The sequence below is a fragment of the Acanthopagrus latus genome, chromosome 6, assembly GCF_904848185.1.
Source record: "Acanthopagrus latus isolate v.2019 chromosome 6, fAcaLat1.1, whole genome shotgun sequence".
NCBI classification, from domain to species: domain Eukaryota; kingdom Metazoa; phylum Chordata; class Actinopteri; order Spariformes; family Sparidae; genus Acanthopagrus; species Acanthopagrus latus.
This window is the reverse complement of record NC_051044.1, coordinates 21,503,972-21,520,963: the sequence shown is the minus strand read 5'-3', so window position 1 is coordinate 21,520,963 and position 16,992 is coordinate 21,503,972. Positions and strand designations below refer to the sequence as shown.

General features: G+C 42.9%; 1 protein-coding gene and 1 long non-coding RNA gene across 4 annotated transcripts in view; one reads left to right on the top strand and one right to left on the bottom strand.

Moving 5' to 3' along the window:
- The window catches only part of LOC119021825 (tensin-2-like), a 30,666-nt gene that overhangs the window by 1,787 nt on the left and 11,887 nt on the right, over positions 1–16,992 (top strand). For 2 of the 3 annotated variants that reach the window (XM_037102343.1, XM_037102342.1), the window contains exons 2-5: positions 6,200–6,305; positions 6,490–6,527; positions 16,730–16,762; positions 16,844–16,893. In XM_037102343.1, the coding sequence (XP_036958238.1) occupies positions 6,200–6,305; positions 6,490–6,527; positions 16,730–16,762; positions 16,844–16,893 (227 nt within the window). Of the gene's footprint in view, positions 1–6,199; positions 6,306–6,489; positions 6,528–9,247; positions 9,303–16,729; positions 16,763–16,843; positions 16,894–16,992 lie in introns of those variants that run through there. The other variant, XM_037102344.1, reaches the window with a different exon arrangement.
- Positions 10,967–12,050, bottom strand: LOC119021827. The gene is made up of 2 exons (XR_005075760.1): positions 11,998–12,050; positions 10,967–11,907 (listed from the first exon to the last, which is right to left on the bottom strand). It is a non-coding gene; the product is annotated as an uncharacterized LOC119021827 (long non-coding RNA).

The window sequence follows — 16,992 nt, the reverse complement described above, 5'->3', positions numbered from 1 at the left end:
TTCCTGAGTGGATCATCTGTGTGTGTGTGTGTGTGTGTGTGTGTGTGTGTGTGTGTGTGTGTGTGTGTGTGTGTGTGTGTGTGTGTGTGAGTTTGTCTGTGTGTGTTCGAGGTTGTGGCTCCTGCTCTCCAGCATGTCATCACCACTGAGGTGTCACTGAAAAAAACACTGCTACAGACTGAGGCATTTAGTGCTGAGGGGGTGTGTCACTGTACTCTGTATTCATTTACAATGTGTGTGTGTGTGTTGCAGCTGTATATATTTTGTGAATGCATTAGCACAGTGTGTATATTTCATAAAATGCGTGTCTGTGTGCATTCGGACACACCGCAAGAAAGTTGTGAACCACCACTGTGGTCATGTAATTGTAAGCTTTGCCCTCCTCAGAGTGAGTGAGTGAACCTGTGATTTAATGAGACTCTCAGCTTTAGATAACTGTCCTACATTTACTTTGTCAGTATAACAGCCTTAAAACACTTCCCCTGCAGTCCTCACAAAAAGCTCTCGCAGCTACAGTCAGAAAGAAATCCATTATGCTGCTGCTGTCGGATGCCTGACCCTCTCCTCAACCCCGTGTTAGAAGCGTCTCTCCTCGGGCTCTCTGCAGTGGTCAGAGATGCTTGTGGAATGACATAGACGTTGGCTGCAAAACCCCAAATGGGGTGGGGTTCTTTAATACTGCAATGCAACGCTGCAACGCTGCTGATAGTCACGGGAGCCTCCGGAGACTGAACATCCTCTCTAACAGTGGTCCTTTCTGAACTGATATTGAAAGAACATAAAGGAAACACCTGTACAGTCTAAAGCAGTCAGTTCAATTCAAGCCTGAAATGTAACATGTACTATCGTCATTATAGTTTCACATTCAGAGGATTTGCTTTCAGCTATTAAATGGCATTGTGTGGCACGTGTCTACTCCCCCACTGCCACTCACTGCCGATATACTGACGGGGAGAAATGAATGGAGAAAAACAGCAACTGGGAAAAGTGTCATCACTTCACTTCCCTTACATCAGTGTAAACAACACTACGCTGCGGGATTCACAACTCATTTCATCTGTGTCAGTTCTACATCCGGTTACAGTTCTTTGATGCCATATGTGTCATTATTTGACAGACGATTAACTCACCGACCACTGCCAACAGCTGTGGCAAAGTGCTGCAACAACGCTTCGGTCGTTTTGTGAGAGTTTGTTTATTTGTAGAAAAAGAAAAGGCAGACTGTCGACTTCTCATCATGCTTGAATATCTCTTATGTGCCTGAAAAAAGTTTTGAAACACTTTAGTGTGCATAGAATGAGCAATCCTCAATCTGAAGTAATTCACTGCACTTAATTTTAGGTGTATCATTTAAGTAGCCTTCCCAAGGATTCAAAGTCAAGGAAATGAAATGAAAAGATATGAATATGCATGTGTTTGTAGATCAAGATATCATTAAAGGACATCATACACTGCTAGGTCTGCACACTTTAGGTCAGTGAGAAGAAAGCTGCTTGAAGAACTTGTTCCTCTCCCTGCACCTCCAGGTCCTGATCAACAATGTTCAGCATCTGTCGTCCTTACAGGCTTAACTGCACTAGTGCTATTGTCCACCAGGTGGAGCCCTTGACCAGTAATGCATTCTTCTTTTGAACTTCAAATTGTCACACTGGCATCATGAGATCAGTCTTTTGGTGAGTCATCACCATGGAACTGATTAGACGGTGTCCATGAAGTTGTCTCCTGTAATGTTCGTCCCTTGGAAGAATTAACGAACGCTTATGAAGGAGAAGCGACCAAGAAACACATCCAGTATCAGCCTTCTTGGTCCTGCCATCCACCACTGCACTTATGCTTAACCAACTGTCATATCTAAATGACAATTTAATATAACTCGATTCAGATGTGCAGCCACAGAACCTAATACGTGTATAAATATGGGAATAGTCAAGATTATGTAAGATATTATAAATAGCTTTTAAGAAATTATGAAACTCTTATCTTGTCATCTTTTTGTGGGATTCTATATTTAATTATAAAGAATAAGAGTAAGTGATAAAAGTTGTAGCTTACTGAAATTACTGCCATCACTGAAAGCTCCACTTTGTGTACTGCAGGTGATCTCAGGTCAGGTTTATGAGGGGACGCATTTACAACTCAGTGGGCCGTTACGTAAGTCCAATCGATTCAAGCTCCGAAATGTATGAGTTATGTAATAACATTTAAAATGTAAATGGCTGAAGGGGGTGATGATCCTCCTCATGCCCTCGTTTTGTCAGGTTCATCCGTCCACTGTCTCTTCCCCCCTTAAATCCCCCCATACACGCACGCACACACACAAATGCAGAGCCCCAGATTGAACACATTCAATGACTGTCATTGTTTATAGCAGCTTCCATTCGTCATAACAGCAGAGGACATATGTCTATAGTCCAGTGTTTCTCCGCTGCTTTGATTATGAGATCAATACACACAGCATAATGGTACTGGTCCTATCTGTGCCTGTGAGCATCTGATCAATCCGGGTCAGCGACCTAAATAAACACTGTTTTTCCACCTGAGAGGGTCTTTGTTGTTAGATGTTACAATACAAGGACATTATGAAAAATTAATGCACTGGTTCACTTTATTACAATAACTGATGTCTCCAATTTCATGGAACACACTATAATAATTTTTATTACCCCGTGTGACCTGCAGACCCGAGTGCAGCACATCAGACTCTCGTTAAAATAAAAACACTGCGCAGTCTTCACGGATGGAGAGACTCAACACAAGTTATAATGGTTAATGGAATCCTTCTCAAGGCATTATTCATCAAATGACCTTCTCTCTACAGTGGCCAATAGATCAAAACTTTTTTCCTTTGAATGCTTGAAAGCTCTGATTTATTGACTGTATATTTAAAGGCGCAATATGGGAAAAAAATGTGTTTAAACATTAAAACATTTACAAAAAATATCAACATAGTGCGAAGAAATAAGAGCTTTATCTTAAAAATGAGATTAGCATGCTAACCAGAAAAGACTGATAACCTCCCCATCACCCAAAGCTCCTCTGCTAGCAGTGTCAACACCAACACTATCCCTTCTCCCTAGCTGCATGGCTAACAAGACTAAAAAGCTAACAGTAGCTACTGTCATGAATATGTAAATACAGTTACAGCGATTAGCAGTTACTGCCCCTCTTTGTCTGCAACAGGTGGCCACTTCTCACATGATGCACCTGTAAAGTAATACTGCTGTACTTTAGGAACCAAATTAATTTGTTCTCTTGGCAAGAGCTGAGAAAATCGATACTATTCTTGTGTCTGTATGCTAAATATGAAGCCACTACTGGCACCAGTCAATCAACATAGCTTAGCTTAGCCGAAAGACTGAACGAGAGGTAAAATCTAGCTAAAATCAGCAGTTTAAATCAAATAATATTTTTTGTAAGAATGTGTCACTGACAATGTGAAACAATGTGACTGTGAAAGAGGTAAACGTAAACGTACAGATAATTATCACCTAGGTCTGCTGCTCATGGTCCACAACCTTCAGGTTTTTTGTCAACTCTGACCACTCTGACGGTATTGTTCTCATTGGGGTCATCCCTATGTTCCCGGGGTCCTATGTTCCCCGCTTTGTATGGAACCGTGGAACATAGGATCATTTTTTAGAATTTTTTAGAATCCCCCACTGTTGGGGAACATAGGACCCAGGGAACATAGGTACGCTCCGCTCCTGTTTTCATCTAAAGCAGGTAGTGAAAAAGCTCTTTAAACCTACTGTACACCACCGCCCAGCACCAAACAGCAGACACACACAGTTAGCATTTAGCAGCATTTAGCAGCTAAGGAGTCTGATATTTCCCTGGTGAGCTGGTAGACTGACACCAGAGCTAAAAGATATTGCATATTAGGCTTAACCCTTTCCCTCTGCTATGCTAGTTTCTGCTTTATGCTAACCATCTCCTGGCTGTAGCTTCATATTATGTGTACTGGCACAATACTGGTACCAAAGTGTATTACCCAAAATTTTAAAGTATGTCTTAAAACCTTTGACTTGTTGGTATGCTAATGAAGTTAGCATGTAGCCTAGCCTATGAGGTTTATTAAGCCTAAATGTTGCTGGTTGACAAAAACTTTCACCTGGACGCAATTTTTGTAGAAATTGAATGTTAACGGAGGAAGGAAGCAGTAACAGTTTTTAATGAAGAAAGTTCCTGTCAGCAACCTCTGTGGATTTGTTTTGTCGAGCGCTGTATTAAGTGTCGTCAGAATGAATCAGCTGCATTTATGTCGCATTATGTAACCACGCAGAACTCAAGGTGGAGCTAGGCTACATAAAACATTAATTAAACATTTCTAGTCATGAAGGATTTATGCTGCGTACTCTTGGCTGTTATATAATACATAGCACTTAATGGAATAAGTTTGCTTCCGCTCACAACTCAAGATGGTGGGAGAGGTGGGACCATGGTGTCGGAACAGTCAATAAATAAGTGTTTGTGAGAGTTGTGAGTCCAAGCCAGCATTCAGGCACCTTAACCTTCCACGGTTAAGTTCAATGTCCCTCTTGTTTGGAAAAACCCAGGCCTTGGAAAAAGTATAAAATGCCAGGGCAGAGAAATGCATCGAGCCATTTAAAAGGAAAAGAAACATCATTGTGTGCAGGTATGTTGTTTTTCTGGTCCTCCACTTCCTCCATTGCCTCACACAGACACACGCACACACACACGTGTGCACACACACACAGACACACACACAGATCCATCCTGATGTTTTCAGGCCCCTCCTTGTTCTCTGCTCAAGGAAAGATTTAATGGTTTAATGTGCCTCACATGCTGTCAGAAGGCATAGCTTAGGGAGGACATTACCATTTATATAAACATTGTCCTATTTCTCTTCTCTGGGAAGTTGAGTATTGGTTTATAAATAGAAAGATCCATGGATTATGACTAAGGGCACTACATTTATTTTCCTTTAGTACAAACGTAGTCTCTGGGACTCTGTGTGTGTGTGTGCACATGAAGGTGCATGTTTTAGGTTTTTCTCCAGGGTTAGAAATCATTCTCTATCATTCAGCTCATTGAAGGTTTTCAGACGTTTCAGCAATTGCTGTCATATCACTATAGATCTGAGTTACACATTTTGACGGAGACAGTGAGCAGTTACAGTCGGTCCCGTTTGTATCCGATTTCCTGCCATCTCTTTCTTTGCTTTGCACACAGAGGCTAATGTCTCATGTTTGCACAGCTGCCATCATGGTTCAGTGTGGTGCCACCTTACAGTGTTGAAAGAAAATTTATAGTAAGCCTGTCATCAAAGAGGACAGACACCAGCTAATTCAACCGGATATAAAATGTTAAAATTCAAATAAGCTTTATTGGCAATGTTCAAGTCACATTAAATAAAATTTTCAGATGAGGTATTACTTAATAATCATGTATTAAACATGAAAAACTAAATAGATCAGCAGGCAGTACATTGAAATTGGGCCTGCTAACATTTTTTAAAACATTATAATAAGAATTACTGTTTATGCTGTACAAAACCATATACACTGGTACATTGTGAAGCAATAACAGCTTTGATATCATGTATTGCACAAATTAAAGTTTCAGGAAGAAAAATCAGTCAGATTCTTCATCCGGAGAGCATGAGTGTCCGTACAAGATTTCATGGTGATCCATCTAAATGTCAGATACTTTAGTCTGGTCATTGTTGTCACAATGACACCACCAAGTCTATCTGTTCAATTACATTTAGCTTACCTGTGACCATGCAACACATTAGAGGGGAGTGGTGGCGCAGAAAGCTGCTTATTTTTCATCATCTTCGCTGCCCAACAGACTAAGACAGAATGAGGGCAAGTTAAAAGACAAGACAACAGGATGCCTTAAAACACAGCATGATGTGGCAGGTATTTTTAGTGGCGGAAGCTGAATGTACAGCAGGTAGGGCATCAGTGCTCCTGCTGCTGGGCCACTGAAGCGGCGCACATCTGTAGTGACAGCAGCCACACAGGACACAGTGACCATCCAGTGCCTCAGAAGAAACAAGGCTGATGTACAGTAAAATGCCTTCATACTCTGTGTGGAGTACACATTATCATGAGGGAATTCATGAGGTTTCAGTTTCACAGTTGTTGCACGATTTTATGAATGACTTCCTTTGACTGAGTCTGTTTATTTGTTGTGAGAATGATCCGATATGACTATCCTCCTGTGTGCGCAGCTTGCCAGAGCGGGAAGTCACACCTTCACGGAGAAGAGCTTCAAGAGGAAACGTGTGTGCGATGTGTGCAAGGAGAACATCGACAACCCCGGGGCTTTCTGCAAGGGTGAGTCCACGTCTCGTTCAGGTCAGCCATCAGACCCAGAGACACAACTGACCAGTGCTGTGGAGGACACACTTCGGCACCTGACAGAGATGAGCTCACCCCGACTGCCCTCTCTCTGTCTGTCAAGGCTGCCTGTCAGAGTAAATCATGCGCCTTACCTCTGTTCTCCCCTCACTGTTTGCAGAATGCAAGGCTGCAGTTCACAAGACATGCGAAGCAAAGGTAAGCCCTCACTAAAGTCATCACAGATTACACGCTTTGCCTTCCTCCAGCCTCTGAGCAAACTGTGCTCCTGTGTCAGAGGTTCCCGTGTCCTAAGTGGAGTAAGCCATGTGCACTGACCTAGATGTCTGGTTAAAGAAGGCCTCCCCCCTGTGAACCGCAAACAGCCAGGTTGCCATGAGTGATTCAGTCATGTGGTAACATAGCAGGAGCTCCTGGGTTTTCTCAAGCACCCGGGAATTCTCAGTGTTGGCTCGTAGTGACTTTCTGATACAGCTTGATACGTTTTTGCTTATTGGAGAAGCATATTTTACACCATATTCTGATGCTTACTGAATTTTGTGAATGCTCCTAAGATGATCGTACGGGGGCAGTAGTGAGCTGAGAGTGTCTGTCTCGGTGTAGCTCGGGGAGATGGCAGCATGCTGAGAAGATTATTTTCACTTGTTTGAGGATTTTATACTGAGGGCATCTCTAAAATTGTCTTCCTTTTTATTTCACTTCTCTGTCAACTTACCATTATGTATTTGCAGCAAAACTGTCAGCGCTTTTAATGCTTTAAAGGGACAGTTTTACTTGTAGTGCTGTTGAAATGTGAAACGCTCATTACTCTGCAGAGTAACTTCTGGAAAGAGACATTGATGTTTTATTAAAGATACTGGTGACACTTAACAATACAGTACACACAAATGTGAGAACTTACTGAGAGTCAGAAATGAATCAGGAACAACTTGATGGGTAATGAATCATTCTTGAATTACTGTGATTCAAGGACTATATAGTTAGATAATGATGAGTTACTGGAGAACAGACTTGGAGATAAAACATTCATGAATCATTAAGTAATGATGAGTTCATAAACCACCCACCAATTGGCCTGAACTAGTGGTGACTCACTGATTGCTAATTACTACTCGCTCCTCAGTAACTATTCACAATTCGTCACCAATGTCTGTTTTGTTTTTGGTTTTTTTGTTTTTTTTATGGTGCTTTGAGCACCAAGAGCCAAGTGCCATCTAGTTCCATTATATTTGAGAGAAGACAGAAATCTTTCCAAACCTTGACAGCTAAAACCAAAATCTAGATGGATAAACAGCACTAAGAGGAAAATGGAAAAATATGTTTTTTGATTTGGGGTGAACCATCCCTTCAACCTTTGGTTCTCCATCAGTGTTGTCCACACCTAATACATTGTACATCACAATGTAAAAGGCAATCTAGGCATATACGATTCACTTAAAGATACCCACAACAACAACAACAACAGACTTTGCTGCTACGATGGAGCTCAATTGCAACATATTTTCATGCATTGCATCATAGATAAATCTGAGGTGTTGCTCAGAATCTAGAGAGAGACACCTATTTGTTACCATTTGCACTGCCTTTACACAATCATACAGAGTCATATTCATGTGGGTAGAGAAGAGAAAGAAGCACTGTTTCGCCCTCTCTCCACAGCTTATGTCAAAACCATTGGCAGTAGCTGCCTCTGCTCTCATGTGACCCTGCTTTACAGCAGCTCAGTATCACACTCCGCAGAGCGAGCTCGTGACCCTGCTGTAACTCACTGTCCAACAGAAGAAACACACGCCGAAACTGTCACACAGAGGGACCGATCGCCTCTCTGTCTCAGATCCTCAGGTCAGCTCAAATCCTGCAGGATTTATAATGAGGAGGGGTCGCCCTCCTCCCCCCTCCTCTTCCTCCTCCTCCTCCCCCTCTTCACAAACAGTGTAATGGTGCACCACTGGGCACTAGCAGCTGTTGTGCCTTAGCAGCATGCATTAAAAGAGGATTATTATTTTTGTCATACTCGTCCCCCTGGTCACCACGGCAATAGCCAAAAACAACTCTCGGTGGCTGCAGGAGAGGCTAGGCGCCGTGGACGAGAGGGGACATCGTCATGCGGGACGATGATCAATCAGGATAGGAGAAGTCTGAGGGTAAATATAGAAAATAACAAGAGTGCCGTAGATGCCTGCCAGTGACTGATCTTCTGTGTGGGGGACACAAATAAGTGAGAGGCAGCTGGGGAGACAGACTGTATGTGTGCATGTAATCAGTCCCATTTGGGGGTATTCATAAATAAAAGGGAACATTGGGTCAAGGCTCCAAATTGCTGTCTGCTTCATGTCACGCTATGCTCTTACTGTAAGTATCTGTGCGCTTCTCATACATCAACCTATTCCCATTCCAATTCCATCTTTTTTTCTAACCTTTAATCTCTCTTAGATCTATTTTCCTGGTGTTTTTATAATTGCAGTTAGGTCTTCTCCCACCTTCTCGCCTTCATAACAGTCGCCATGAAAGTGTTTTCTCGGATCCTCTGTGCATCACTTGTCCGTCTCATCAGCTGTATTTCCATCTGATTCTGCCCCTTTGTGCTGCTGCTGCTGCCCCTCGTCATCTCTCTCACCCAGCCTCGGGCCACGAGAGAGGTCAGCACCCTGTGACTTTGCGGGGCTGCACAGTGTCTGCATGTGGCGTATTGATGTGTGCGTGAGTGCATGTGCAGTGGAGAGTGCTTGCTTTACCGTCCCTGCGCATATGACACAGGCAGGGCAAGAGGGGAAAGGCTGCATGTGCTGCTGGCACAGTGGGAGTGTGTGTCTGTGTGTTATGGTGAGAGAGGGAGGGAGGGAGTTGGTGAGAGGGAGTGTGAGCAGAGAGAGAGAGAGAGAGAGGGAGAGAGAGAGAGGGAGGTAGTGTATCCCAGTCTACTGACAGGACTGAGCCGAGGCGGAGGGAAAGACTGAAGCTGCTTGTTGAGAGGTAAAAACACGCTCCTCGCTGTATTTACTGAGCAAGGATTTGTTTACTCGTGCAGACTCGGCACATCAGTTTTTGACTTTCCATGTACTTGGGGCATCTTTCGTTTCTGTGGGGTGGCAATCTGACGAGCCTTAAAGCCTCTTCGCTGTGTTTGCTCCGATAATGCAGCATGTGATTGTGTATATTATTCCATTAGGGCTGCAGCCAGAGAGCTCCCGCTCTGCCCAGAAAGAGGATTTCATTTACTGTGATTAAGGCAAGTGCAGAAAATGAAGCTGAGTCTCCTGCTGTGACCTACAAAAAAAAATACACAGATTTTAATTTTTAATAGCAGAGAGAGTAATCACAAGATTTACTTTTTAATGAGATGGCTTTCATTCTATGTGCAGGTTAAGGAAAGTGTATGACCCCTCCATATGCTGCTACAAATGCCTGTAAATGTCAGATTTTGTGAAACTCGCAGTCAAGCCTGACTGTTTTTGGGGGGTAGATTAGATGTGTGTGTTTGTGGGCATGTCTCTGTTTGCTTGACTGCTTGTGTGTGTGTGCATTTGCATTGATCTGTATGCACATTCCTTACTCGTCGGCTGTATCTAGCTACTTCAAAACTGTGCACAGACATGTCCACTGAATGTATCTACAGTATGTGTGGATGGACATACATGGGGCACCTGACAGAGCATCCCCAGACCCTGTCAGCTGTCCTAACATCATATGATTGATCCTAATGTTAATAGTGAAATACAGATGGTTGGCTCTCTGCTCATACACACCGGCTGTTCTGCTAATGTCTCTCGCTGACTAATGAATTGACATAGCCATATGGACGATGTGTTTGTGTAATAAGCAAGCATTGTATATTGTGGTTTTGTGCATTATTTGTAGTTAGCATTACCGGAGCTGGGGATTGACAAAGTTGCCTGTAAACTTGTAATGTTTTCATTTACATGGACACATGATCACTGGTGGACTTGGCGGGTGTTGGAAAACAACAACAACAACAACAACAAAAAAAATGCTCTTTCGTCTTAGATGTCCCTGCGCTAGATGAAACATGATAAAGTGCCCCTTAGGGTGCCCCCCCCCCCCGTGGACAACATGTGGTGAAGTGCCCTCTAATCACCACTTTCTGCACGCTGATGCCCGACTGCATACAACTGGTTCCCTTTAAAATGTGTTCACCCCTGCTCCTCTAATATCCTGCATCCACCACTGCACAACTTAAACAAACAATCTTGACCAATACAACTTATGAATATGCAATTGTGCTATGTAAGGGTGCTAAGCACCCCAAAATCTGGCATTACTGTCTGCAGTTTCTTACCTACCTATCACCTGATAAATACCCTGACACCTATGCTACTATTGGCTTTTTTATCGATTGAGCAACATGGCAAGTGCTTCTCAACCGCTCCTGTTGCTTGTGTCTCACCGCGGGACACCGGGAAGACATGCCGTCCTGTGGTAGCTGGACGTGACACCGCACAACAGTAGGGAGGTAGAAACAGTTAGGTGGATCGAGAGCTCAGCAGGAAGACGGCTGAAGTACACGTTGGATGGAAAATCTTGTCAGATGAACATCTGTTTAATTCGATTAAGATGGTGACGTGCTGATGTCACATTGTTGTTGCTATTTATAACCGTCACAATCATGATGCACTGTGCACAAAAATCATGGTTAATTTAATTTTACTGCCTCACTCTTCTTATCAATAATAAAGTATTATACGCACACACAGGGATGCATGCACAGTGTTTATATTTACACATTGCTTTTCATTTCCTGAGAGCTTAAGCGAGGTGCGCTGTAAAGCCTTGTTAAATATTCAAGGAATTATACAGTGTCTTTTTTTCAACAGTCTTTAAAACAATTTGAGCTTTGAGGCAAAACTTACAACACATTTCTTTTGATAACCTTGTGTTAGATATCGGTCTATATAATTTTATGTGCTGGTTTGCCATTATTGGATGCTGGCAAAGCCCCAAAGACCACACGTAACTGCACCGTGCCATGAGGCAGTCATATGATAGAGTTGTGGTGCAGATCTATCGCCAGATCTCTTGAAATGTCACCGCCGCTGCCAGAGAGGCAAGTGGATTTGTGAGCTGACTGACGAACAAATGGACCAAATGAGCCTTTAAGTGTTCTGAGGGAGGAATGATCTAAAATAAGGAGCTCTATCAAAATAGCTCAGTGAAATCTCTCTCCTCCGTGTCAGTGGTCAGCATGTTCAGCTGTTGACATCTCTCTCCCATCCAGTGATCGCTTTCCTCTTTCATCCTTCCTGTCTTCCTGGTGCCTTTTTTCCCTCCTCTAAGCTCTGTCTACACCTTCACTCCCTGGACAGTTTTCTGTTTTTTGCATCAAGCCTTCATTCCTACTTCCTCTTGTTTCCTTCTCCTCCAGGCCAGTAACATGACTTGCCCTGGCTATGAGTGATTCTTATCGCGTTGTCCTTTGTCATCTGATGTTGTTTACTCAGGGGGAGCGCATACTTGTATCTCACGGCAGGGATGATTGTGGTTATCCTGTCCCCTGGCACTGACAGTAGAGAGTGGCAGAGTGAGGCAGCAGAAGAGGGGTTGAGCAGAGAGGAGTGGCAGGCTGCAAGAGAAATGAGGGATCAAAGATGAGAGAAAACAGAAGAGAAGAGATATGTGATAACGAGAGAAGAAAGAAGAGCGGTTGCCATACTTTCATACAAAGCCTCCTAAATCACAGCCACTGCTAAATTTGTCCACTGGCACCCTGAGTGAAATGCAAACACACAAAGAAAAAAAAAGAGCCTCAGAGTTTTATTTAGCTTTCAACGTCTTTTCCTGAGACCGTGGAACTTGGAATAAGCGTTTGTGGTTATTTTGCCTTTCCAGTTACAAATGGGAAAGCTTACTCACTTCTCCCTCTCCGGAGTGTGATGTCAGCTCGGAGTTGACTGTCAGAATCAAACTCGTTCCTCCTCGATGGCACAAGGCGCTCGTGTCTCAAACACTCACATTTATCTCTCGCTTCCCATAACTGACTCAGCTGCTCTGGCAGATCTCTGTGTTGGATTTGCTCTCCCTGGAATGGGAGTGATGAATCAAGATGTGGCAGTGACAACTCCACTCTGTTTTGGAGCAGATTAGCAGCCAGAAGATCCCTACTCTCTTAAGGAGGATGCTGAACTCAGGTTTAATGTAGATTAATGCTGATTAATCTCAGTGATTTTGTGTTGTTGATTAGGGAGGTTGCAAATGTTAGAAAGTAGTGGGAAAATGCACAATGTCCTAGAGCCCAAGATTAATTTAATAATTTGGGGAAATCTGTAATCTGTAATAAAAACTGGAAACAGGATAAAACTGCAAGCATGTCTTTGTCTGGAGGTAATAATCAACAATCAGCTGGCACCTTTAAAAGCTGTAATGTGTTGAGTTTCAGAGGTTGTGGAAGGAGGATTCTTTAAAGTCAAGCAAAGTCAAGCTGCTGTTTCCTGGTTTTCAGTCTTTGTGCAATGTGAAGCAAACTGGTTGCTGGCAATCTACCCCACCCTAAGTGACTGGCTGGCTGTTTAATGATTAGATGACATGTTATTATGGATCCCACTACTTCACCTCTGATTGGCCTGCACCTCGCCTCGACAGCTTCACGGTGAGGAGGCAGGAAAAGGGCTGAGGAGTTCAACTAACAGGTGCCTACTTCCTGCCAGAACATAAAGAATAAATCTTGCAGAGATTTTTCTAAACCTTTCTAGTAGCAGACTGGGAAGGGGGCCGCAGAGGTCAGTCTGTTTACCAGGGAAACTACAGCTCAGAAATAAATTACACCAATGACGATCCAAAATAACACCTTGATGACTGGTCTGTCCAGTTGTTCAGTTTGCCTTTTAAGCTAGTTTCTGATTGTCTTACATGAATATTCACTGTTTTTCTCTGCAATTTTTAGACTGTGGACTGTTTGTTTGGATGCTCTCTTCATAAGAGTATAAATGATGAGAAGATGTATAGCTTACCATTATATATCTGTCTGAGCTTTGCAGCCAGCTAACTTATCTTAGCATAAACTCTGGAAACAGGGGGAAGTCTGGTAATCTGCCCACCAGCACCTTTAAAAGTGATAACATGTTAATGAGCAAGTTTTACAGTTTGCTTTTTGGGCCACTTATGGCAGTAGAAACAAACTATAACAGAAGTGACAGATAATCACTTTTTAAATTGATAGGAACAACCTTTTAGCAAGTGATTGCTTTTTTCCACATGTGGCATGTGCAGATCAACATATATTTATTTGACTCATTTTGGAGGCCATGTGATGATTTTAAGTCCAATCACCTATTACCAGCTCCAGAGGCATATCTGGCTTTCTAGCTGCTAAATGCTAAAAGCTTTACTATTTTCATGGCTGCTAACTTGATAAAAACTGCTACCTGCCTAAACTGACATATGAGAGCAGTGAGTTAACCAAAACTATAGTTCAGGCTCATTAGCTTCAGATTTTAGCAATAATTATTCAATTCAACAAGAAGCCAGACCCAACTGAGAAAAGCAGCACATTCTTACCTTGTAGCTGAAACTAGGAAGCTTTTGTCAATTTACAAGAGTGAGAAGTGTTACTTGATGAATAAGGCAAACTGATCCACCAAACACACCAGCCCAGTCAGTGCCTGAGGGCAGGCTCCAGAGCTGTCAGTGGCACCTCAGTAAACGCTAGCTGATGAAGAGGACAAACTGAACCAGATGGCTCCATTCCCAGTGGCTCCAGCGTACAGTCCACATGCATTAATGAACACCCTGAGGCTGGCAGAGTTACCATAGACATGTGCATGCGTGTGTGTTTGTATGTGCATGTGTGAACCTAAGTCGACCAGCACTGACATCCTGTCGCAAATTGCTTCCTGTTGACTCTTCCTCCTGTCTTCCTCCTCTGCCTTTATGCTGCGTGTCCGCGCTCCCTGCCTCCAGGTTTCAATCCCTGTCTTCATTTGTGTGCATGTGTGTGTGTTTGTGTTTACACATGGGTCCACATGCGTGTGTTGTGTCTGTCTCCTACTGTTCCTTCCTGAAGCCGACCACTTTATCCACTTAACCACCATTATTAAACCTATTAAGAGAGGACTTCTCCCCTATGGCTGAATCTCCCGGTTTTCTCATTTCCTACTGTAGGTTTTTAACATGTTTGTGACCTGTCCACATATATTTACACACTGGAACGTACCGATTGTGCTTGTGCTGCATGTCACGTGAAAGACACTAGTCGACTGAGGCTGAAGAAGTCAAGATGTGGATTTTTACAGTCAAACAGTAACTAAAAAACACAGTTGTGTTAGTATGTTGACTGTGAGGCCTGCATGACAATAAGCACATAATGAAATCATCTCATCAGTTCAGCATATTTTGTTGAATGTTCTCTGCCATGCAGGAACCAATTACAGCATGCCCCTGTCACTTCTCCTTTTACTCATTCTATCCTGGGATCACATGTCTGTTTATGTTTCCCCCTCCTCCTCGCTACTCCCCTACTCTTAAATGCCATCTCCATTTTGTGTATCACAGTGAGTGTGTGTGTGTGTGTGTGTGTGTGTGTGTGTGTGTGTGTGTGTGTGTGTGTGTGTGTGTGTGTGTGGCAAGACATCATAACGCTATAATTTGGGTTAATCCTGACAAATCTATTTTTAAAGAAAACTTTAAAAATCTGACGTAATGTTCCAGGTGTAAGTTGTGTTTATTACTCTAGACACTTTAATCAGCTGCCAGTTTGTGGTCCTGTAAATCATCCAAATCATTAATATCATGTATCTACAGTATTCTATTTATGTCCCTGAATGAAGACTATAATGCAACAGCCCCTCACAAAGGTAAAAATGAATTTATGATCCTCAGTTTCGCTGTCTGTCCAGTGTTGTGTTGCTGTTGGCAACATGATGACACGATAGGCCTACAAAACACCAAGCTATGCTGCATCTAATGAACAAAGACGAAAACAAATCAACCTCGACTGTCAGGGACTGCAGATCAAATATCCGTAAAATTAAATTTCTCTGGAGTTGGGACTAAAACTCGCTTGACAAACAATTGTAGCGAGAATGAGACGCATTTATATTTGTTGAACTGCAGATATGATATTAGTCTAAGAGAAATGGAAATGAATGTAGTAAGAAAATCGGTTTGGCTTGTTGTGTCAGTTTGAAACTTCTTGTGTGTATTTCCACAGTGTTGCTGTTGGTTTTCCTGAGGTTGTTTCAGCTGTAAATTATTGTGATCATCAGCCATTTGACTTGTTAACCTGTTGGCTGACACCTGTCAGCGCTGGCTGGCACTCAGCCACAGAGGGCAGCTCAGCTGTCAATCAATCTTATGGGATAGTTCATAGGCCAAAAGTTGACAGGGTGTCACCTGTCACGGTTGGAGCCCACAGTTGTATTGCAATACTGAATGTCTGAGTCTATTTCTTAGCTCGTTTGTTCCTCATTTTCTGTTTGTGAGGGAGTGTTAAAGGGGCTCTGATGAACTTTTGTGTTGTGTTGGATACAGGTCCTTAACATTAGCTGTTTTTCATTTGAATCGTGCAATTTGCATTATAATGAGACCATCAAATGGCTCTGACAAGTATGTATCTACTAGCTTGTCACTTATCCTCATAATAAACAGAAAAAAGCCTGTTTGAGTTTTTTCATACAGGAGTTGCTGTAGCCTGTCTGAATGACCTCAGCGTCGCTCTTTCTCTTGTCTCTGTGTATACGTGTGTGTTTGTGGTTTTGGCAGGTTACTGTTGGCTCACTAGCAGCGCACAAGGACTGCGCACCACATGTCGAGTCTTCCTCCAGCAAACGTTATCCGTCTCTCCTTCCTCCTCCTTCTTTTACGAGGAACTCCCCACAATCAATCATTTTTACTGAGTGTCTCTTATCATTACTGAGCGCTTCTGCTTATTCAACTGACTGGTCAGCACAAACACAAACAACGGACAGAAAGAAGGATGACCTCGAGTTCTTTACATTTCTGTAGTCATGCGTGCAGATGCTTATAGGTTTGTCTTTGGATGTGTGTGTGTTAGTCTGTGTGTGTGAGTGTCAACCCATCATGTGGAACAGCCTGATCTCTGCTGACAACCTCTTCTTCAAACCAGCTGCTGCAGTTGACAGAGGGAAAGTAAGAATGAATCTTACTGTCCTCTCCATCAGCTCTTCATCCCTCCTTCCTCATCCCCCTCATCCTTCCATCCCTTCATCTGCACTGCTGGAGCAGGACCAAAAGCGTTAAACCAAACACATGACTTGGCATGTGGTGGTTCATTCCTTATATGTGTGTGTGTGTGTGTGTGTGTGTGTGTGTGTGTGTGTGTGTGTGTGTGTGTGTGTGTGTGTGTGTGTGTGTGTGTGTGTGTGTGTGTGTGCGCGCATTATGGTTACATGACTGCTGCACAAATCAACCATGTGCTCATTTTCCTTCAGGTGACTCCCACCTGTACCTCAACACCAGAACTGGTAAGTGTTCACATGTACTTGTTTTGCTTTTGTATCTTGTAATGGTTGCAGTAGAGTTACTCTTTTCTGACTGTTTCTCAGCACGGCTCCATTAAATCTACATCACAGAAGAAGAGAGGCTCCATACCAAGGTACAGAAAAAAGGCTGAATCACATATCAGTCAAGAGAAAATGATATTTGATACGTTAAGTAGATCCACAGATATAATAAAATTCAGTGAAATAAACAC